Source organism: Hyperoodon ampullatus, assembly GCF_949752795.1.
Source record: "Hyperoodon ampullatus genome assembly, chromosome: 11".
NCBI classification, from domain to species: Eukaryota; Metazoa; Chordata; class Mammalia; order Artiodactyla; family Ziphiidae; genus Hyperoodon; species Hyperoodon ampullatus.
The window spans coordinates 55,213,831-55,237,642 of record NC_136924.1 but is presented as its reverse complement, the minus strand read 5'-3'; the positions used below and the strand labels follow the sequence as shown (position 1 = coordinate 55,237,642).

The 23,812-nt window shown below is 48.9% G+C and overlaps 2 protein-coding genes across 2 annotated transcripts in view; both read right to left on the bottom strand.

Annotated features, from left to right (window-relative positions):
* Positions 1–823, bottom strand: part of SPATS2 (spermatogenesis associated serine rich 2) — a 134,728-nt gene extending 133,905 nt beyond the window's left edge. The window contains exon 1 of the mRNA XM_079715497.1: positions 552–823. The gene's annotated coding sequence lies outside the window, so the exon portion shown is untranslated. The remainder of the gene's footprint in view (positions 1–551) is intronic.
* Positions 824–14,765: 13,942 nt separating this feature from the next.
* On the bottom strand, positions 14,766–17,083 carry DNAJC22 (DnaJ heat shock protein family (Hsp40) member C22; the record flags this gene model as incomplete). Its single annotated transcript, XM_079715422.1, is given in 7 exon segments — positions 14,766–14,875; positions 14,878–14,938; positions 16,227–16,247; positions 16,251–16,283; positions 16,287–16,337; positions 16,341–16,958; positions 16,961–17,083. Coding segments are annotated over 7 exon segments (1,017 nt in total).
* Between the last annotated feature and the right edge of the window lie 6,729 nt (positions 17,084–23,812).

Below are 23,812 nucleotides of genomic sequence, written 5' to 3'. Positions count from 1 at the left end.
TTAATTCAAGCCCAAACCACATATATTTTATGTCTCTGCCCCACTTTGCTTTATTTTCCGTTCCGTTTCCCGCCCCCTCATTCCAAGAACGCCCCCATCTCTTATTTTTAAATCCCACTTTGCCCCCAAATCCTAAATACGTCGGACACCCACGCAGATGACCTTACGCATCCCCGTTGAATTCCCAGTTCATTGTACTTCTCATACCAAATGATCCATTCTTTCACTCCTTTCGATCCCTCGTTGGTTCTTAAAATCCAGTACCCCACACGCTCACATCAGAGTCCCCCCTCACTCCATTGTTTCCCTGGCCTATGCCTCCGGAAACCCCCCAACTCGGACCCTTGTGCTTCGGCCCGCCCCACTGACCACAGAAACCTTTCACCATCTGGGCACTCCAGGTCCCAAAGGGTTCACGTCCCCCTCCTCTCGGTACCCCAACCCCCACCAACTGCCCCCTCCCCCTGTGCCTTCCCTCAAGCCCGCTCTCTGCACCTCTGTGCCCCGCTTCATCCCCCAACAACCCCTCCACCCAGCACCCTCAGCCTCACCTACCCCAGGCCCCCGCAGTCGCCGCGTCCCCCAGTTCCGGCTCTGCGTCCGGGACGCTCCCGGGTCTGAGAAGAGGAAAGGAGCTCCTCCGCCGCCTCCTCCTCCTCTTCTACAGCCGCCGCCGCGCTCCTCCCCCAGCTCTCCCGGAGCCGGACGCCGCCCCGCCCCAACCGCCCCTTTCCTCTTTTCCCTCCTCTGCGGGGCGGCGGGCTGGGAATCGCAGCCACGGCTGAGGCCCGGAGGGCCAGCCGATCCACACCGACCTCGCCGGAGCTCGAGCTCCTCGCCCCGCCCTGCAGCCCACTCGGGCGCGTGCGCACCAGCCAGCCAGCTCACAGGGCGCGTGCTCGCGCCGGCGCGACCCCGGCGCGCCGAGCTCGAGACCGTTGCAGCCAACGGGAGCGCGAGCGAGGCCCGAGCGCGAGGCGGCCCGCGAGCCGGGGACCTGCGCGCGTACAGGCGTGGGGCTAGAGTCCGCCTCCAATCCGTCGGGTTGCCGCTCCTATGGTGACCGGGTCCCTCGCACCTCGCACCGCCCGCCAGATCGCGCGCCCGAGTTCAGGGAGCTCAGACGTCGCCGGGGATTGGGAAGAACGACAAAGGGAAGGGGCTGGAAGAGTGGGTCGGGAACCAACTAGATGGAAGTGGGGACGGGTGGGACACGAGATCACGCCCGCGTGCAGAATGGCCAGTGCCCAGAAGGAGCTGGGCGGCGTGGGGTGGGGAGAGAGCGCGCGCTGGGAGTGGAGGGCCCGAGCTGGAACTGCCGGAAAGAGCCGAAACTCCTCCGGAGGTTGCCGAAGGCAGACGCCAGGAGGGGAACCTTGCCGAGGGCCTTTTCTCACTAGGTCCCGGTCGGGATTCTGTTTCCCAGGCTGCTGTCCATTTCGGCACTACGACTCCGCCCCGACGACTTAACACCATTTTCCACTTTGCCTCCTTCCCGACCCAAGTTTTACTCCAAAAGTCCATTTCAGAGCCACCAGCTGCGGGAAACGCCCGGACGTCCGGACTTCGCGGCCGCTCAGCCTCCTGGGAATCCATAGAGGCAGATGCGGAGTGGTGGCGGGAGGATGCGCCTCCCAGGCCCGGCACAAGATAAATTCGGGAGTAACTTGAGGGTTCTCAGCCTAGTCCGCCAGGCACACTGCCCAAGTCCATTTCTGCGTCGGTTTTCTGGCATACTAAGTTGTCTGCATCCCCCTACGCGGCTGTGGTCACATTGCCCGAATCTTTCTGTTAAATACTCTTCTGTCTTCGTGGTTAGATTCCCAAGCACCCCGGGCGGGGCCAGAACCATCTCTAATATTTGCGCGCCTTTCCAGCCAGTATCCTCCATGTATGAAGCACTCACCCCACTGCCAACTGGTCAGCGATCTGCTGGGAGTGGCTAGAGGCTGGGCATTTAGACAATCAGCAGTGAAAAGGTTAATCAGAATCTGTCCCCATGTCCTTATCTTTTGAGGCCAAAGCATAAGGGGCTCTGGACAGGCACCAACAACAAGCCAGAGAGTATATATGAGTGTGTACAGACACCACAGTCACAATGTAGTTTTGGTTTCCACAGGTTTGTTGTTGGAGTTGCAGTACTAGTAGATCTCTACAAAGTCATCTGGTCCTTTGGTTTTTAACCTCGCATGGAGTGGAAGGGTCAAAAATCCTCTGGAGCCCACTGGCCCCTAGTTAATAATGCCTAACCTAATACAACCATATATCATTTACAGATCTAAAGAAACAGAAGACTAGGTCATCCAACTAGTTAAGGCACTACACCATGTGTTGCTTACTATTGAATCTTCTTTCAAAGATTCAAATAGAAGCAAACCATCCAAATACCTGCTCTCTCTTCATTTACTAAATTGACCACCCCGTGAGTGGGAGGCATTGTTCTAGGTGTGGGTCACTTGCAAAGAATAAAACTAGATCATTGGTCTTCCCTGGTGGTGCAGTGGTTCAGAATCTGCCGCCAAGGTAGGGGACATGGGTTCGAGCCCTGGTCCGGGAAGATCCCACATGCTGCAGAGCAACTAAGCCCGTGTGCCACAACTACTGAAGCCCTTGTGCCTAGAGCCCATGCTCCCCAACAAGAGAAGCCACCACAATGAGAAGCCCATGCACCGCAATGAAGAGTAGCCCCCGCTCACCACAACTAGAGAAAGCCCACGTGCAGCAACGAAGACCCAATACAGGCAAAAATAAATAAATAAATAAAAATTTAAAAAAACACAAAACTAGATCATTATCCTCAAGGAGAGTATCCAGTTGTAATGGAGGATAAAAGCTAGTAAATAATTAACTATAACATGTGATAAGTGCTGAAACAGAAAAGTGCAAAGTAGTATAGGAACAAAGAGGAATGAGTGACTAATTATTCCATACTTCTCCTTCCTTCCCATACAGTGTAGGAATGGGATAATATTACCCTGGTTAATAGGAAACTTCATACTAAAGAATGGGGCCTGAACCAATAGGATCCAAGATCTTATTCCATAACTGGTTTCACCTACCAAAAGTCACTTGGGAAATGCCTTCATTAGAGGGCCTGGTGCTGCTTGCCAAGCCAATAGTTTCTTCTTTGGGAGGAAAGTTAAATCCCCACTTTTGGAAACCTTACAGTCTATTAGGAAAGACATGACACCTTTCCTAAGAGAGTCCCTGATCTATTGGGAGAGAGTTTTTGTATGTGGATATGCCACTCAAAGAGAAGGGAGGTGGATAAAGGAGCATGCCTAGGTTGGATCTATAAGAGCTGTCAAAACATCATTGGAAATCAAATGAGATGGAATCATATCTCCTCTAAAAGAGAGTTCTGAGTGTTGTTGAGAGGAACAGTTTGCTAAGTCCCTGGGGTGACAGTAAGGGTAGTCTCTTCACAAGGACTTTACTCAAGAAATAGTGGCCCTCGGGCTTCCCTGGTGGCGCAGTGGTTAAGAGTCCGCCTGCCGATGCAGGGGACATGGGTTCGTGTCCCGGTTTGGGAAGATCCCACATGCCGCGGAGCTGCTGGGCCCGTGAACTATGGCCGCTGGGCCTGCGTGTCTGGAGCCTGTGCTCCGTAACGGGGGAGGCCACAACAGTGAGAGGCCCGCGTACCGCAAAAAAAGAAAAAAAGAAAAAAAGAAATAGTGGTCCTCCAAGAAGGGTGGGTCACACAGAGCATATGTTTTGTTGAATGGAATTTGCAAGAGGGGTACTGCAAGTCATGGTCCACCTTTGCCCTTTCTCTGTGCAGCACTCAACCTCTCTAAAAGGACATTGAGCAAATGTTTCAAAAATACCTTTTTGACCCTGAGCTATAAAGATTATTTTTATCATTGTTCTTTATACTACATACACATTTTCCATTTTATATGCTATACTTCACAATAAAACAAAGTGAGCATTGCCTGCTTTAAAATAGTGGCAAATTGTTTTAAATCTGCCTATAAATTATATTGGAGGGAAAGAAATGCTGTAATAAATTCAACATATAATACTGTGACCTACTCTGAAGAAAACACAAAAACAACAAAATTTTTGAAATGATTAGAGTAACTGCTATGGATTACAACAGAAGACTATTTAGAAATAACATCCATATGTCTTAGTTTGGCTTAAGGGCATTGATTTATCCCAGGTTACCTAATGACTGAGGCAAAATTAGAACTAAAGATAAGTCATGACACAATCATCACCTTGGCAGATATATTCTGCAGAAATTAACATGACCTAATTTAAAATATTTTCCAATAGATTCTTGAGATCAGAACTTTTCTTTGAGTTGATATTTTGTATCTGAAGTGATGGATTGTCAGATTCCATGTTTTTATTAGGGAAAAAAAAGAACCTGAAGTTAAAGTCTCTGTTGACTAAAGCTGAAGCTGCAAACCACAAGCATGAAGACCAGCAGGGAATATCTCATAAGGGTGTACTTTTCCCTTTGCTTGGACTACCTCTGATACCTAAGAATATTTATGTTGGCAGTCCACACTGTGTGTCTTAGAAATTCAGTTTCATGGGATGCTGAATAGATGTTATCTGAAAAAACTATTCCAGGTCCAAGTAAGTTTGGGAAATACCGGGTAAAATAAAAATAAATTGGTTTACTTCCCAGAGCATTTAACATGATAACGTGCATTGTTAATATTGAAGGGAGGGACTTCCCTGGTGGCGCAGTGGTTAAGAATCCGCCTGCCAATTCAGTGGACACAGGTTCGATCCCTGGTCCGGGAAGACCCCACATGCCGCAGAGCACCTAAGCCTGTGCGCCACAACTACTGAGCCTGCACTCTAGAGCCCAGAGCCACAACTACCGAGCCCGTGTGCCGCAACTACTGAAGCCTGCGGGCCTAGGGCCCGTGCTCTGCAACAAGAGAAGCCACCTCAATGTGAAGCCCACACACCACAACAAAGAGTAGCTCCTCTCGCTGCAACTAGAGAAAGCCTGCGTGCAGCAATGAAGGCCCAACGCAGCCAAAAAAAAAATTTAATTAATTAATTAAAAATTAATTTTAAAAAATATTGAAGGGAATGTAGTATATAGTGTGCAGCTTTCCCCCAAGGAAACTTTTTGTACAGGATTAATGTTTCTTTGAACAGCCACTCTATAAAGTTCTATTAAAGGGGTTTGATTAGGTTGTAATTTCCCATTTTATAGATAACAAAACTGAGGTTCAAAGACGTGGGTAACATACCCAAATTCAGTTGTGCATCAGACGTTTAGAGCTACAAAAGGCCTTAAATTGTCAAAGGTTGAATTGTTAAATCATGAAATTAGTGGCAATGTCAGAACCAAAACTCAGATTTGAAACACTCAGTTCAGTGAATGTGCCTTGCAGGTTCATTAAAAACTTGAAATTGAATTTGTTTCTATGTGTGAGACATATAACTAATACTGCTTTACTGAAAGTTCATGCATGGAATTTCAGCATGCTCTTTCACTTATACAGTCTGTCACCACTTTTTAAAGTGATAATGCCACGCTCTGTAAAATGTTTTATGGTTTATAAAGTGCCCTCAACACATCTCATTTGAATGTCTCAACAACCCTGTGATGCAAGCATCATTGTCCTCATTTAACAAATGAGGAAACTGAGGCTCTAAATTGTTAAATAGCAGGGTTTTTTTTGTTTGGTTGGTTTTTGGAGGAAAGGTTTATTGGAAGACCAAGCAAAGAAACGGGTGGCTCATGCTCAAAAAACCTGAACTCCCTTAAGTAGCAATTTACCATATTGAGTAAATGTCCTGTTATTTGCATTGAGAGAAGACAGTCCTGCTGTCAAGGGGCTTTGGTATAGTCAAGGAGACAAGACTTAAAAACGTGAGATAGAGAATGATTATATGGCAACATGTAAGAAAATGCTTGATAGAATGGTACAAACTGGACAAGATTGCTGAAGGAATTCAAGGAGGAAAGATTACTGGGGATGGACTTAATCAGCAAAGGCATCATTTAGGGATAAATCTTAAGCTGGATCATAAAAGAAGTGTAAAAATTTGGATTAGCAGAGGGGAAAAAGGATTATAGAAAAGAAGAGTGACATCAGCAAAGACATAAACATGAGAACAAAAAACACACCGCTGGAAAAGAATTGGAGTTTGAAGGGAGATGGGTCTGAAATGATCAGTCTCTTGGCTGTACAAGAAAAATCACCTGCTAAGAGGCAGAGTTCCCAGTCACTTAATATAAAATGAGCAAGTGCTTTCCAACCCAAACTACACAGAAAAGCAGTAAACTTACACTCTCTGTTGTGGACCCCAGGAATGAAAAAGAGAAAGTAGCAACAGAAGCCAAGTCCAAACTGGTGGTTATGGGTAGGAAGGAGAGGTGGGGGAGTAACATGAGCCTCACTGGCCCTCAGATCTGTGATTGGGAAATATATGAATAGAAGACATCTATATTTCCTCTAAACCCTTCTCATTCCTTTCCTGATACTAAATCATTTGAAAGGTGCCTGACCTCCTGATGGTAAGGAAAATGCCCCTTTAAGTGATGCTTGGAAGCCAGGCTCTCATGCTAATTTAGTCACTGCGCAGCAGAGAATGTTCCCCACAGCCTTTCTTAGCCCAGAAATGGACCTAAGGTCTGGCACAGAATGGGTTAAAATCATTCCCTTCCAACTTTCCCACATAGGGCACTTCTCTATTCTATTGAAACTTATCACTGAGGTTTAAATCCAGAAAATCCAAGGTCTTGCTGAAAGTTCTAATAGTTTGCAAGTAAGCAGATGGATGAGAGGTGGAGAGAAAGAAGAGAACTGGGAAGGAAAGGAAAAGGAAAAGGAAGAGAGCAACAAACTATTGAAATGAAACCTCGGGACTTCCCTGGTGGTCCAGTGGTAAAGAATCCACCTTCCAATGCAGGGGACGCGGGTTCGATCCCTGGTCAGGGAACTAAGATCGCACATGCCCCGGGGCAACTAAGCTCTAGTGCCTCAATGAGAGAGCCTGCGTGCCACAAACTACAGAGCCCACGCACCCTGAAGCCTGTGTGCCACAACTAGAGAGAGAAAACCCACACGTCACAACTAGAGAGAAGCCTGAGCACCACAACAAAGAGACTGCGTGCCGCAAGGAAAAATCCTGCGTGCCTCAACGAAGATCCCACGTGCTGCAACTAAGACCCGGTGCAGCCAAAAAAGTAAGGAAAATAAATAAATAAAATAAATAAATATTAACAAAAAAAAATTGACCTTGACTAAAGTCATTTAAAAAAAAGGGGGGGGACCTCCCTGGTGGTCCAGTGGTTAAGAATCTGCCTACCAATGCAGGGGACGCAGATTCTATCCCTGGTCTGGGAACTAAGATCCCACATGCCGTGGGGCAACTAAGCCTGTACACTCTAGAGACTGCGCGCCACAACTAGAGAGAAGCCTGTGCGCCACAGCTAGAGAGAAGCCTGTGCGCAGCAATGAAGATCCCACGTGCTGCAACTAAGACCCGACACAGCCAAAGAAAGAAAGAAATGAAACCGCATTTAGCTGGAACCCTATGTAAATATTCTGCGTTTGTTGTTCAAAACCCATCTTAGCAAAACAAACAAACAAAACCAGTTAGTTGAACAAGTTTCAATTCCTTGGAATGACTAAGAGAAAAAGATGGCAAGGAACATGAAGAGAAACCAAAAAAGCAGCTTCTCAGGGTGTGAACTGGCATGAAATTCGTGTTCAAGGGAAGCTCTAACATGAGATTTCACCAGAGTTTCTGAGGAGATCAAATGACATCTAGAAAACATACTCCATTTGGAGTTTGACCTGAATAACACCCAAAGACAACTTCACAGTTTCTCTCACGTTCCCAACAAAAGGAGGGGACTGAACTTTGGTAATGAACCAACTAAGGAGGTACCACTACCAGATACTAAAAAAAAGTGAAGGGACATATTTTACCCTTGTGACAGCCTTCAGGCGCCATCTGCAGTCCTCAGCTAAGACTGCAGTAAACCTAGACCTGCTAGCTTGTTAGAACCACCCACTGTTAAAGAAAAAAGAAAACAAACAAATAAATAAATAAATTCCATCCAGAGAGTCCTCAAAAGCCTCCTAGGTCCTAGAGTAGATGCAAACACAGCTTGAAGACACAGAGCCTAGGAAAAGACCTAAGGGCCTTAGTTGGCTATAAGCTCCATGAGCAAACCACCCCCTCAAAAAACAAGCTAAGAAATTCTTAGACTGCTTGATTTAAAGGATGATATATTGTCCAGACCTTGAGAACTTAATAGCTCCACAGTACCCTGTTCTGTCTGAACACATCTGAGAATTGCATTTAGTTCTGGGCACCACAATTTAAAAGCAATATTGACAACAGTCATAAAAATGTTCATACCCTTTGACCCAGTAATCCCACGCATGGGAATTTATTCTGAAATAATTCAAGAGAATAGATGAATTAGAAGCATGAAAATATCGATGCAGCATTCTTTATAACAACAAATATATATATGTGGGTGTGTGTGTATATTTGTGTGTATATATAGCTTAAATGTCTCCCAAGGTAATATTATATAGCATTACAGTATAATTATGTTATTTGAAAAAAAATAAAAATATATAATAATAATGCATACTACTACATGGATGAATCCTGAAAATATTGTGCTAAGTGAAAGAAGCCAGACAGAAAAGGAGACATTTATGATTCCATTTATATAAAATGTCTAGAAAAGACAAATCTGTAGAGACAGAAAGTAGATTCATAGTTGCCAGGGGATGGGGGCAAGGAGAGAATGGAGAATGATTGCTATTAGGTATGGGGTTTCTTTTTTGGGGTGGTAAAAATGTTCTGCAGTTAGTGTTGATGGTTGTACAACCTCATGAATATACTAAAAACCACTTAACTTTTTACTTTCAAAGGGTAAATTTTATGTTATGTGAATTATGTCTCAGTAAAAAATATATATATATGTATATATATGAAGTCTTCCTAGTAATATATATAAATGCTTATGATGCTTATGATTCAGGGAGGGGAAAAACTATAAAATTATATTCCTGATATGACATGTACATTTACGGATGAGGACTAAAAGACATCATGAATAAATGAAAACTGACAGTTCAATACAGGTGAATTTTTGATAGGGGGGTGGCTATTATATTGTTCTTTGAGCAATTAAATATTTTATTTTCTTCCCAAGACAGTGTCCACAAGAGGGCAGAGAGATGAAAAACCAAACCATTTCTCACAAGCCTCAGCTGAACAGTTAGAAACCCAGAATCCAGTGTGGAAAGCAATCTTAAAGGTCATCTAAGTCCAATTTCCTCACCTTACAAGGAAAAAACTGAGGCCCAGAGTGGTAAAGTGGCTCATCCGAAGTCAGCAGGCTGTTCATGCAAGAGGCAGAAGCAAAACCCCACCTTGTCACTTCTCCAATCATCCTCTTTCTACCAAATTACAGTGCTTCCTTAAACAAGGCAATGTTTAATCTAGAAAGGAAAGCTTTAGAAGGGTATGAGGTGAAGGGCAGGTTCTTATCAAGAATGGGTTTTTTGTTGGTTTTTGTTCTTTGCAGCAAGAAGTGGCAGATCTAGGGAACTCCCTGGCGGTCCAGTGGTTAGGACTCGGCATTTTCACTGCCCTGGGCCCTGGTTCAATCCCTTGTCGGGGAACTAAGATTCAGCAAGCGGCGTGATGCAGCCAAAATAATAACAATAAGAGAGAGAGAGAGATGGCAGATCTAGAAAGAAATTTCAAATTTCAGTCTAATAAAAGAACAACAATTAAGGATGTCCAAAAGGTGGGACAGGTAGGGGATTTCCAATTAAATCAAAAGCCAGAATTGGTCATCTCTGAGGCAAGCTATTCTCAAGATCCTGCTGTGGATAGGTACTTGGGGAAGAGGCCTTCTCAGTTCCCTTCCAACTCTCTAAAGGGTCTATACACTTCTTCTTCGTGGGAGTGGGAGAGTACAGCACCATTGGATTTCATTACCGCAACCCAGGTAGAGAATACGGAAGACCTCTCACTTGCTAATATCTTAGTTCGTGTTTTAAAAATAATTATTTTATAGTGAATTTCTGCTTTCAGCTGATTTTCACTATGTCAGGTCCTTTAGGAAGCACATTCCCAGAAAAGTCTTAGTGATTATAATATTCTAGTTGGTAGCAAAGCAGAATTTCCTTCCAGAAGTTCTAAATTCATATGATTTGTGCCATTTCTTTGTTTTCAAAAAATGGCTGGGCTACACCACTGGCTATTAGATACATGAACATCTAGATGTCCTCTGGGGGTGGGTAGGTAGCCTGATCCTGGGAAGCACTCAATTTCAGTACCTGCTCACAGGCCAGGACAAGAGGGAAGATGAAATCTAAAGATGGTTTAATCAAACAGTCTTTCCTACTAAGAGGTAAACATCCTTTTTTTTTTTTTTTTTTTTTTTTTGCGGTATGCGGGTCTCTCACTGTTGTGGCCTCTCCCGTTGCGGAGCACAGGCTCCGGATGCACAGGCTCAGCGGCCATGGCTCACGGGCCCAGCCGCTCCGTGGCACGTGGGATCCTCCCGGACCGGGGCACGAACCCACGTCCCCTGCATCAGCAGGCGGCCTCTCAACCACTGCGCCACCAGGGAAGCCGAGGTAAACATTCTTTAACCTCTTTCTCACTTCTTACCTAGTAACCCAGCCCACACGCACAAACTCTCTCCTATGGAAAGCTTCATACCAATCCACACTGAAGTGACCAATGGGGGTAAGAGTTGGGCAGCAGACCTATGCTGCAGCATTTCATAAACTATAAATACCTCTGCTTTTCTGCATAGAAGGACTGAGACTCCAGATGTCAGGAAACAGCCTCCCTAATTGAAATGAATCTGTCAAAGGATGACAAGAATTCTGCAAGGAGAATCTGCAGGTAAAAAGGGGCATCTTACAAGCAGTTCCCTATCTCCTTCCCATTAAATTCATCTTACCCTCAGAGTTGTCGCATTCTGAGGCCTTCTGCTATAATCACTGGCCCAGAGGAGCTCCGCCCAATTTTAAAATGATAGTCCGAGAATGACCAAACCCAAACCAGTTCCCTGGTTCCCCATAAACAGCTAAGAAAGACTGGAAATTTCTTTTTTTTTTTTCTGCACCGTGAGGCATTTGGGATCTTAGCTCCCCACCAGGATAGAACCGTGCCCCCTACAGTGGAAGCGCAGATCCTAACCACTGGACCACCATGGAAGTCCTGGAATTTTCTTAATTATAAAACAAGAGAGTCTAGAGAAGGGGAGGGGAGCATTTGTAACCCTACCATCACAATGCAATCCATCATTCCTATTTATTTCTTTCTAACCATTATTTGCAAGCATTCATACACAGATTTACAGGAAGCCAAGAGGAACTTTTTTTAATACAAAATACACTAATACACTCTAGGAAAATTCATCCTTACAGGTAGAACCTTCATTCTATACCTGTAACTCACTAGACACTCAAGCACTATTTCCTTACATAGGCTGAAAAGAGTTTGAAAGGGAACTACTAGTTATATTTGCTTACTCTACATGTGCTAGCTTCTATATTACAGCAACTCTTTAAAAGTACGTACTATTAAAAAAAAAAAAGTACGTACTATTATCTCAATTTTAGAGGAAACTAAGGCTCTAAGTGGCTAAAGAAACCCAAGATCACAGAGCTAAAAAATCATGGAACCAGATTCAAATCCTAATCCTAATCCTCCTGACTCTAAAACCCAAGCTTAAAGTCAAAAGACCATCCATAAACTGGGGGAAAATATCTCCAACACATACGATGAAGTGCTAAGGTTCCTAACAAGCAAGGATATCAAGAAAATAGATTTCACAGAGATAAACAGGAACACAATTAAGAAAAAAAAAAGGTAGATAAAATTATCAGGCAATTCACTGAAGAGGAAATGCAAGGGCCCAATAAACATCTGAAAAGATGCTGAACTTTACTTGGAGTCAGGGAAAGGCAAACTGAAGTCATCAGATACTATTTCTCACCCATCATGTTGGCAAAAATTAAAAGAAAGATAACAGTCCATACCGGTTACAAAGAAAGCGCCACTTGTACTGCTGGTGGAAGTGTAGATTGTTTACAGTCTTTTCCAAAAGTAACCTGATACAGTATCAATCAAAATTTAAAGCATACATTCTGTTTGACCCTGCATTATCACTTATTGGAATCTAGCCTTAGAAAAACAAAAAGCACCAATACACATATTTAAAGATATTTATTGTAGCATTGCTCATGTTGGAAAAATAGAAACTGCTCATCAATAGTTCCCGTTTGAATAAATTAAAAAATATTTTTATAACAAAAACTCATAAGAAAATTTAAGAACAGTAAAATAATTTTCCAAATCAAGTAAAACCTCAATCACTCTTTTGTTTCTTTTTCCTTATAGACTATTTTTTTGTGTGTATGTGTGTGTGGTATGCGGGCCTCTCACTGTTGTGGCCTCTCCCGTTGCGGAGCACAAGCCCCGGACGTGCAGGCTCAGCAGCCATGACCCACGAGCCCAGCCGCTCCGCGGCATGTGGGATCTTCGCGGACCGGGGCACGAACCCGGGTCCCCTGCATCGGCAGGCGGACTCTCAACCACTGCGCCACCAGGGAAGCCCTAGACTATTTTTAATATATTTACATTTTGCAGATGTAGTACTACATATCATGTTAATAAATTATTAATTAATAGCTTAGGAAAATGTCTCATTAAAATTTTGTAGTACTACATTTTGCAGATGTAGTACTACATAACATGTTAATAAATTACTAATTAATATCCTATGAAAATGCCACATGATAATTTGACAAATTATGTTCTTCAAAGGAAATGTATATCAATTTCTGACAACTTTAAAAAGGTGTGACATTGTAAATTAACTATACTTCAATTTAAAAATACTGACAAAAAAACAAAAATAACTTGATATGATGAAACATTTGAGTAAATTAATAGTAAAAAAAAAAGTGTGAAAGTTAATTTGGTCCTTTTTTTTTTTTTGGCTGCGCCGGGATTGCAGCATGCAGGATCTAGCTCCCGGACCAGGGATCAAACCAGGGCCCCCTGCATCGGGAGCGTGGAGTCTTAATCACTGGACCTCCAGGGAAGTCCCTAATTTGGTCTTAAAATCATGGTATATAAATTCATTGGCAAATTTTTTTATATATGGATGCAAAAAAACCACATCTACAAATTTCATTCCTCTCAATTGATCTGACCATTTTTTTTTTTAATCAGTAGGGAAAACTAGCCAAAATAATTTTACTTTTTAAGAATACATATACTGGGGCTTCCCTGGTGGCGCAGTGGTTCAGAATCTGCCTGCCAAGGTAGGGGACATGGGGTCAAGCCCTGGTCCGGGAAGATCCCACATGCCGCGGAGCAACTAAGCCCGTGCGCCACAGCTACTGAGCCTCCTCTCTAGAACCTGTGAGCCACAACTACTGAGCCGCGTGCCACAACTACTGAAGCCTGTGCGCCTAGAGTGCGTGCTCCCGAACAAGAGAAGCCACCGCAATGAGAAGCCTGCGCACAATGAAGAGTAGCCCCCGCTCGCCAAAACTAGAGAAAGCCCACGCACAGCGACGAAGACCCAACGCAGCCAATAAATAAACAAATAAAATAAATTAAAAAAAGAATACATATACCACTCAGAGTTAACTTCCAGAAAAAAGAAAAGGACTGAGTGTTGTACACACAAATAAAGAAAAGCAAGAAAGGTGGAGTAAGTGTACATAATTTTAACATCGCATTCCTGGTCTCCAGTCTTCCTCTGCAAACTGAGGCATCCTGGGCTGTTCCTTCCACACTTGGGAATTAAATAAGGCCCCCTTGAGATGCTCAAGTTATTGGTTCCCTAGGGTTTCCCCAAAGTCCCCATAAAGGCATATGAGATATAAAATCATGAATTTTCCCATGAGTTCCCATAAAACAGTGTCATCTGTTCCTTCTGCAATTTTCTAATGCATTCTATTTACACCTCTTAGGACACAGTTCAGAACACTGAATGAGGCAGACTTTGATATCTGTGTACCTGTGTTATCATCCCCCACTGGACTATAAACAACAAGGGAGCAAGGTGTGTAGCTCAGAATCAAATCCCAAGTTTCAGGAAGACCTGGCCAGTCTAACCACCCATGTAAAGTTTGAGGGCTCTCCACAATACACCAAGCAGAAGAGTCTGTGATAGGGGGATTACACCCTACCCCCCTACCCCACAGCAGCTTGTTCCTTCTTGGGAAAAGTATAGCTCCTAGAAAGTTCTCCTATAAATGGAATTAAAATATTTTTCTGAAATTTTGAAACTTAACCCCAGTCTTACCCCTTGGTAGCCCACAGAATAGATCAAATCCGTCTTGTCACAGGACACCTTGTGAAATATTAGAACCCTCATATTTTTCTTCAATCACCTAACTCAGTGCTTTGCACATTAAAAAAAAAAATTGTTAAGTAAACTTCCTCCGTCATCCATCAATGTACCAGGGGTGAAATAATGTGGCATAGACTCTAAAAGATATTTTATTGGTTTTATAATATGTCTTTCATTGCATTATCTCATTTTAGGAAAAAATAATCAGGAATACGATAGCCAAGAATTCAGAAATTCAAAACATAAATACATTCTTCTACCACAAAAGCTTTCTCACCCCTTTAAGATTTTCTCATCTCCACTGCAAGTGACAGTTTCTTAAACACTGCTGGGATGCCTCATGTGGGCAAAGCTGGGCTGGGACAAGCTGCTCAGCTGTGCCAGGAAGTGTCCATCCTCAAAGGGAAGTTTCTTCTCACCTGCAGGATCCCCTTGGCTTCCTGGGCTGACTCAGGACTTCATACACTGCCTGGATCTCCAGAAAGTTCCTCTGAGCTTCCTCCACCTGGTGCCGATTGTGGTCTTCACTAGCTCCAGGTATCTGCAATGTATTTCTTCATTTGTTGCCCCCTCTGAGAGACCCAAAACCTTAGGGAGACACAAGCTAACAAATTAGAACCTCATAAGTTGTCAGGGCTCCTGAGCCTCTCCTTGCTCCCTTCCTAAATCAGGCTGGAATTGGCTTCCACTTGCTGGTGGGAAAGGCACAGAACCTCAGATTAGAATTCCAGCCTTTTGAAACATGGACAACCTCTGGATCTCATGGCATGAACCAGGATTTGCTTTTAATCACAGATGCTCATTTTCCAACCTGGAACTTGGCATCCCTGACAAGATCCCCTCCTTGCAAGAGAAATAAGCATATATGTCCACCAAAGACATGTACAAGAATGTTTATAACAGCTTTATTCAGGATAGCCCCAAACTGGAAACCACCCAAATGTTCATTGACAAAAGTGGATAGATAAACTGTAATATATTCATACAATGGGATACTATACAACAATGAAAACACACAGTTTATAATCCCATGCAACAGTATGAATAAATCTCACAAACATGTTGAATGAAAGAACTCAGACACAAAAGAGTACACACTGAGTGATTCCATTTATATGAAGCCCAAGAATAGGCAAAACTAATCTATGGTAATAGAAGTCAGAATAGAGTTTTTTTCCCAGGAAAGGAGTATAGCTTGGGAAGGGGTATGAGGGAACCTTCTTAGTGCTAGAAACATTCCATACCTTCATTGGAGTGGTGGTTACATAAGTATCTATATAAAATTATTGTACTCTATATATGTTATACCTCAATAAAAAGTAAATAATATACATGTATCTTTCCCCACTCCATATCAGAGCCTCTGAACCTTCACCCATTGCACACAGAAGCCCAAAGAAGCCAGGACACCCTTCTGGGGGCTGACCCAGCAGACATGAAAACAGTACTTCCACATTACGGGTACCTGCTCCAATAAGGCTTAGCCTAGGGCTTCCCTGGTGGCACAGTGGTTAAGAACCCGCCTGCCAATGCAGGGGACACGGGTTCGAGCCCTGGTCTGGGATGATCCCACATGCCGCGGAGCAACTAAGCCCGGGCGCCACAACTACTGAGCCTGTACTCTAGAGCCCGTGAGCCACAACTACTGAGCCTGCGAGCCTACAGCCCATGCTCCGCAGCAAGAGAAGCCACTGCAATGAGAAGCCCACACACTGCAATGAAGAGTAGCCCCACTCACCGTGACTAAAGAAAGCCCGCGCACAACAACGAAGACCCAAGGCAGCCAAAAGTAAATAAATAAATCTGTTTTTTCCAAAAAGGCTTCGCCTAACTTCCGGAGCCATTCCAGACAGGAATGAGAGGGAAGAAAACTTACCTGGTAAGCCAACTGACACTTCTAATCCTGAAAACTGTGAACAAACTCATAGAGCTTTTACCACTCTTGGAAGTAGCCACTGCTGAAGCCATGTTCTCCCACCAGCAGCTTCTAGACCCAGTAAGGCAAAAGGAGGACAGACTCCATCAGGTGCCCAAGGAGGGGGAAGAAGCTAAACCAACTGAAGAAGGAGCCAAGGGTCTCTGCCACATAGCTAAGGGTGGCAGCCATGTTGCAGAGGGCACTGTATGCTAGCGGGCATGTGAAAGCAAGGTAGGCCAAGCCCAGGCGGTAGAGCCTCACACTGAGCATCTCTGACCCAACTGAAGCTTTGTAGAGGCAATGCTTCTGGGCTGTGATGCCAGCAGCCAAGCTGATGGGCAGGATGGCTATGGGGCAGCCATAGAAAATAGGGGAAGTACGAAATGCTGCTCCTAGAGTGTTCTTAAAGTCTGAGGTCTGGTTACCAACAGCAGCCATCAGCAAAACCCCTAAGCCAACTGCCAGTGGGAGGCCCACAATATAGAAGCTGCCCATGAAGGAGAGGCTAATGACAGCCACAAGGCCAAAATAAATGCCCACTATCATCTGGGCAGCAAAGTGAATGGTACTCAAAGGGTGTGTCCCCCCTCCTGAACTCTGCCTCTGCCGCTGGGGTCTGTTGGCCTGAGCAACAAAGCTCGGGAGCTTCCAGAATTCCCAGAGCCAACCGAGGCCATCCCTCTCCGCCCCCACCCCCCGCCCCCCAGGGGCATCCAGAGCAGTGCGTGGCTGTCCCACCCAAGGTACAGCTGATGGAGCCCAGCAAGGCCCCCTACAGCCCAGAGGGCATAGGTCATCAGGAGCCCCTTGGCCATCCTCTAGGAAAAGGGTCTCAGAACAAGTCCAGTGGCACCTGCCATTGCTCAGAATTGCAAAATCTGGGATCATCTGTGAGAATCATGGCAGTCACGGCCCCAGAGTTATCCTTAGACCCTAAGACATGGAAAAAAGCAGTCGTAAGATTATATCCAGGTCCCCACACAGTAACCATTTCTCCTTCCAATATTAGTCAAGTCCAGATCTTCCTGAGTGTCCCTGAAATTGTGGTTCTCCCATACCCTTAGGTCTAGCACCTCATCTCTGTGTTTTACAACCACAGTGACTCCAAATTTAGGGGAGAAGAATGTTTGAAATGCTTTCAGTTGAGTAACTGAGAACTCAGAACACGGACAAAAAAAAGCAGAAGCTTAAATTTCAGACCTCCCCTCAGACCACTGACCTCCTGGAATGACTCGTGGGGTGTGGGGGAGAGGTGGAATGAATCGGAGTGAATACAATGTCCCCGAAAGTTCCTACACATTTTTAAAGTCCCCTGCCACACAGCCCGCTCCACCCGGCCCCAGCTCCGACTGTGGCTGCCCTCAGACACTTGGCGGAAATTTTAGCCCCTCTCCAGCCTCCCATCTCTCCAGACGAGGACATCTTCCCACAAGTCAACCTTGAAAGAAGTCCTGAGTTCCCTCCAGCTCTGAAAAACTACATTTTGACCTAGACCCTGGCACCCTGCAGTTCAACCACCTCCTTCCAGGGCAAATTTGTAAAGTCTCTCCACAGCGGCGCGATGAATGCCCAGAATATCAAACCAGATGTAAAGTGCCCCTGCTAGTCTCTCCCCTCTACACAGAGCGGGCCTCCTGACCACCAGCCAGCACCCGCTAGTCCCAGGGTGAGCAGCAGTACCTGGGCACCCCGGTTCCCAGACCCCATCAGATCAGTCATCTCCTTTGACCACAGAGTCAAAATGGCCCCTCTCTTTCCGCTCCCACTTCCATCCAAATGGACTTTGTCTTTCTGTGTTTGCTGTGTCACGGAAGTCGGGCCGTCCTGGCCAGGCCCCTCCCCAAGACCCTCCCTGGCCCCTTAGGGATCACCTTTCAGGCTGGGGCTCCTCTCGCCCGCCCTCTCGGGTAAACTCGGTTTAAGGTGTTCCCGGCGTACTCCGCCTTCCCAGGCTCACCCCGGCTGGCGCAGGGCTCCCACTCCAGGCCGAGAGCGCCTACACAGCGACACCACAACCGCCAGGTGGCGCTGCCGCTTGCGGACCGGAGATGCCGGGCGGGTCCCCAGACTCACCTTGTCCAGATGCCCGGGCAAAGCGGCCCAGGGCGGTCCCCTATAAAAGCAAAAACAAGCCCTTGATCTCCCCTTTCCACCCCCGCAAATGGGAGGGTGACTCCTCCCTCACCTCAGGCTGCAGTCCTCTCTCCCTGTTCCATTGCCGTTCAAGGCTGCCTTGGATGGCTCCACTTCCAATTCCCCTAAGGCAGAGACACCAGTGGACAGGCTGCAGAGAGGGGCTCTCCCCCTGAGTTTGCCTCACTGCCCCGCCTCCAGGCCTGCCAGTCAGGGGCACTACGTCTAGATCTGAGCCTGAGACCTGAGGAGCCTCCCGTTCCCAGGAACCCCAAGTCAGCTGTATGTCGCTGACTTTGGTGAGAGGGAGAACCAGGAGCAAAAAGGGATGGGGGTGAGGGCCTCTCCACGAGGAGGATAGTCTGCGTCCTCACGCCTCGATGCTGGAATCGAACTGGGATGCAAGATGCCTTCATTTTAATGTCGCGGGCTCCAACCCTGCTACGTGACCTTGGTCAAGTCTTGCCGCTTCTTTGGGCCTGTTTCCTCCTCTGTAAAGGAAAAGCGTGGATCTCCAAGGTCCCCCAGCTTTGACCTGGGGTTGCGGTGGGCCTCACCCATGTCGCCTCCCCGCAGTCGGCCGAATGCTTCTGTCCCCTCCTACATTCCCAGCCCCTTCAGTCCTTATCCACCCCCCACCCCCGGCGAGGGAACGAGGCTCCCCATGTTGCCCCCTAGGGCTCACTGAGGGGCCAGGGCTGGGAGGGGCCTCAAAGCGACACTGGAGCCGCCAGCTGGGGGGCGGGGGCGGACGGGGGCGCTGAATAATGAATGAGACTTAATTGGGCAGGCACTGCGCAGCAGCGCGCTAAGCTCGACAAATAGCTCCAGTGGCGGCAGCCGCCGCTGGACAAACAAACTGACTCCGGGCGCAGGGAGAGGGGTGGGAGAGGCAGCGGCGGGAGGGGGAGAGAAAACGCAGGCCGCCTGGGCCCCCGGGCCGCCGCGCGCCCCTGGCTGTGAGGCAGGAGGAACCCCCGTGTGCCCGGCTGCGCTAGCCTCCCAGAAAGTGAGGACCGGGGAGGAGGCTCGGGGCTCGACATCAGGAAGCCGGGACTGGGGCGGGAGAGAAGCGGATTGTGCGGTGAGAGCCAGGGCCCCAGGGGCTACTGAGCACGAGGAGAGGATGGAGAAACAAGTGAAGGGCGGAGGAGAGAGGGAGAAGTGAGAGAGGGAAAAGCGCACCGGGGGAGGGGCTGCGGCGGGGCGGGGGCGGGAGAAAAGCCGTTACCGAGAGGAAAGGGAAGAGCGATGGAGGAACAAGCGAAGGAAGGCGAGGGGAGCCGAGAGAAAAAGAACTGGAGAAGAGTCAAGGAGAGGGATGGGAGATGACCGGAATGAGAACGAGGGGGCGGCAGAGCGAGCTGGCGGCGCCCCTACCTCCGCCTCGCCCCGCTGCGCTCCCGCCCTAGCGCTCTCTCCAGCCGCCCGCACTCACTTTGTCACAATTACGGGGCCGTCACTCGGCCCGGATTGTTTTCCCCAAATTGTTGTTCTATAAACGGGCGCAGGATCTGACAAGCTGAAGCGGGAAGGAAGGGTCTGAGCTGCGGTGGGGACGTGGTGGTGTATTTACCCAGGGCGGACCCGGGGCGGGCAGGTGAATCCAGAGACCCACGCGGGAATTCTGGTTGCTGCCCCAGCCTCGTCGCTGACATCGCTTTTAACCTTCCTGGCCCTTCTCAGCCTCGGCTGCCTCGGTTTCCCCAAGAGAGAACTGAGAGGCTTGGAGGGCAGGAGCGGCGGAGGCGGCTGTAGGTGGGGCCCGAACTTGCCTTCTCACCCCATTCTCTTTTGTTCTCTGCTACCCCGGTCACATGGAGAGGGGGTCTATCCAGCTCGGCCTCCCCAGAGCGCCCTCGGGTGCCTGCTCATCCCCGCTGGATGGCCAGACTCTCAGCTCCGACAGGTCTGGGCCGCCCCCCGCCCCGCCCGCGCCTGCAGCCCCGGCTCCGCGCCGCTCGGTGCCCACGCCACCTTGCTGTCCCTCAATTCCGCAAACATCTGTTGCGCGCCCACTGTGAGCCAGATCCGCGCCAGCCTTCCCCCCACCTCTCCCCCGCCACCCTCCCCTTCCCGGTCGGCCTGGCCTGTCAGCTTCGTGACAGCCGCCGCTGAAGCCCAGGCCCCGCGGGAGCGGCCGGAGAGGAGCCGCCGCATGGCTGGCTCCGACACCGGCCTCCCCGGCGGCTCCAGGGGCAACGGAGGGTGGCGGCCGCTGAAGCGAGACCAGAGCCGGCCCGCAGAGTTAGAGCTGCGCTGGGGAGTGGGGAGCCCAAGGGCGGGCTTGCCTCTCGGTCTCTAAGGTCTATAGGTCTCCTCATTCCATTGCCCTGGGGTTGGGCCGGGCCGGGACCTCGCCTAGCTCCGAAAGCCTGGGAAGCTATTGGTTCCCGCGCCCCTTCCCCCAGTTCGGGTGATTTACACTCCGGCTCCGCTCAGCGGCCGCTTGCCAATCAAGAATATCGACCCCGGGCGGGGCCCCCGGGCCGCATCGATCCCTCTAAGGCTCGGGATTTAAAAATGTCAAATTTGCCTTTTCCAGGCGGGTGGAGGGGGCGGGGGCTTGGAGGAGGGCGGCTTGGGAGTGTGTGTGTGTGTGGGGGGGGGGGCGGACAGCAGGACATCGACCAGGTGCCTGTGCCCTGAATGAGAAGCTACCAGGCCCAGGCTGTGGCCGGGCCCTGACATTACCTAGCCATCCTTAGGTTGCAGTCCCCTCTGGATGGGGGCAGGAAGGAAGCCCTACGGGGCCTTCCCCATCCCCATGGGCCTCGCTGTTGCGCTGGGGTATTCCCAGAGGGAGAAGCCCCAGGGGAACAAAGAGAGACCTCTAAATGTAGGGAGACAAATTTGGAAGAGATTTCTAAACGTAGAGACATACAGACACAAGGAGGGGTGCAGAGACAAAAATATAGAGGCTCCAAGAGATACTCTATGTTTAAAGAAGAGCAAGGCAAAGGGAAGGTGGCTCAAAGACACACTGAACAAAACAGGAGACCAGGCTTCCCTGGTGGCACAGTGGTTGAGAGTCCGTCTGCCGATGCAGGGGACACGGGTTCGTGCCCCGGTCCGGGAAGATCCCACATGCCGCGGAGCGGCTGGGCCCGTGAGCCATGGCCGCTGAGCCTGTGCGTCCAGAGCCTGTGCTCCGCAAGAGGAGAGGCCACAACAGTGAGAGGCCTGCGTAACGCAAACAAACAAACAAACAAAAAAAAAAACAGGAGACCAGAGACCCAGAATCACCTCAACTCCCTGCCCTATATACCCAGGAGATTCAGGACTGGGAAGGTCTCCCTTTGGTGTGTTTGAGAGTGGGGAAGGAGAGTGGAGACAAAGCCAGGTGGAGGAAGAGAGTTATTAGGGAAAGGAATTAGAATATAATTAGCATTATCCTCCCAAGGTGTCCACTAGTAACTGGACCTGAAATCCAAAAGGTAAGGGTCCTAGAAGCAAAATAGCCCAGGCCCCAAAGAGATAGGCTCTTTGAGAGGTCTAATGGTCTGCACTTTCCTGTCCTGAGATCTACCTCTTTCTCTCTGTCCACCATCAGCCTGGGGAAGCCAGATGCGTTATGGCTCACATCTTATATTGGAGACTGTATATGTGATGGCGACTGCGTATATGTGGATATGTATGTGGACTGTAGGAAACTCTGGTGGTAACCACTTCCTTCCCCGGGACTTAGCAACTGGGTCTCCAGACTTTGGAAAAAACCATCCACTACTTTCAGGAAGCTTGGGAAAGGGATGATGTTGGGGTGGAGGTGGTGGAAGGGAGCAGTTGTCCAAGCCAGCACCCTCACAGTTAACATCTATCCCCCCCACCCCCGGCAGCACACCTCAGCTGTCACTGTGCACACTGCTGTTTCCTACAGAACTGGAGACAGAGAGCTGACAGCAAATGTGTGTGGGGGGGCACAGTCACACAGGGAGAGGTGGTAGCTCATCCTCAGACACACGCAGCACACACCTCCACTGACAAAATCAGGCCGACACGTCCCTAACACTGACACACACAATCACTGACCCCCACACGCGACCCACACCCATCAATCCCTGTCACAACACACCACCTCTGCGTGCGCAGTTATGCACGGTTCCTCCTAGGTCAGGTACAAGCGCCTAGTCTTAAAGCCTGTCTACACCGTCTTGACATCTTAGATCTTCAATCGCCTAACCTAAGCAGAGGGCTTAGGTCCCCGTCCTCGCTCCCCAAATTCTTCAACCATGGCCATCTCCAACAGGTAAAAGGCTGAGCTTAAGGAAGTCAAGTACCAGGGTCGAGGTGAAGAACCGGGAGCTGACCGGGCAGTGGGGCTGCTATACGCCTCCCTTATTCTCCTTCCTGCCACTGCCTCTTTCCCGGCACGTCCACTCGCGGCCCGCCCGGCCCGCCGCCCGCCTGTCAGTCGAGTAATGAATGAACGCTCGGGGCCCCGGCCCCCCCACCAGTCGTTCATCACTGCCAGCACCGCCCACCTCTCTGCCGCCCGCAGGGAGGGCTAAGCGGCCCAGGCGGCGAAAGCCCGTCTCCCCCCAGCTCGACTAATAATTGTCAGATTGAGATGTTGATTTGTCAGCTGGGAGCTAGCGCCAAAGAACCCGCAGTAAAAACCGGACTCCTTGAACTTCCTCTGGCTCCATTCGGACTCGCCCAGCCTTGCAGCTTTTCTGGATTTGATGTGCATGGGTTGGATTTCACTTAAGAGATCCGGGTATAGAAGCGCAGTAGCATTTTATTCCAATAGGAGGCGCACCAGGCTACAGACCCTAAGGGGGCTCGTCCTGGGCTCGGTTCCACTTCTTCAGACCCGAGGCCCTAGGGCTTCGTCCCGCAGCCTCCCAGCAGGGGGCGCGTTGGCCACCATCTTCCTCTCTCCCGCAGCTGAAGTCCCCGTTTCTGTACAGGAAGCCCCCAGGCAGCAGTCCCCAAGTCCGCCTTCAGGGATCGTGGGGGGCCATGTCCTGCCCTCTCTCTCCTCCAGGTACCTCCGGCCTCCCGCAGTCCTCCATTCTCCAGCAGGAGGCGCCCCTGTTGCAGGTCCGCCTTCGCCATGCCCTAGGCGCCTAGGCTGCAGTCCCGCCCTCGCCCTCCCCCAGCCCCGGCCCCGGAGCTCCCCGGGAGGCCTGCTGAGTGACGGGCGGCCAGTGATTATGCGGAGGGGGAGCGGGGTGCGCCGCGGGCGGCGGCGCTGACCCTTCACATTTCCGATCCGCCGGGACCCTCATCCATCCGAAGCTGCTCTTTGTCTGGCCGCCTAATTGCCGGCGGACAGGATGGATGGCGGGACCGACAGCCGCGGAATCCCTAATAAAGGCCGCGGCCGCCGGGGAGGAAGCTCGGGAAGGAGGGGGAGAAAGAAGGAAGAGATGGAAGGAGGTGGGAGGAAGCACGGGGCCGCGGCAGCC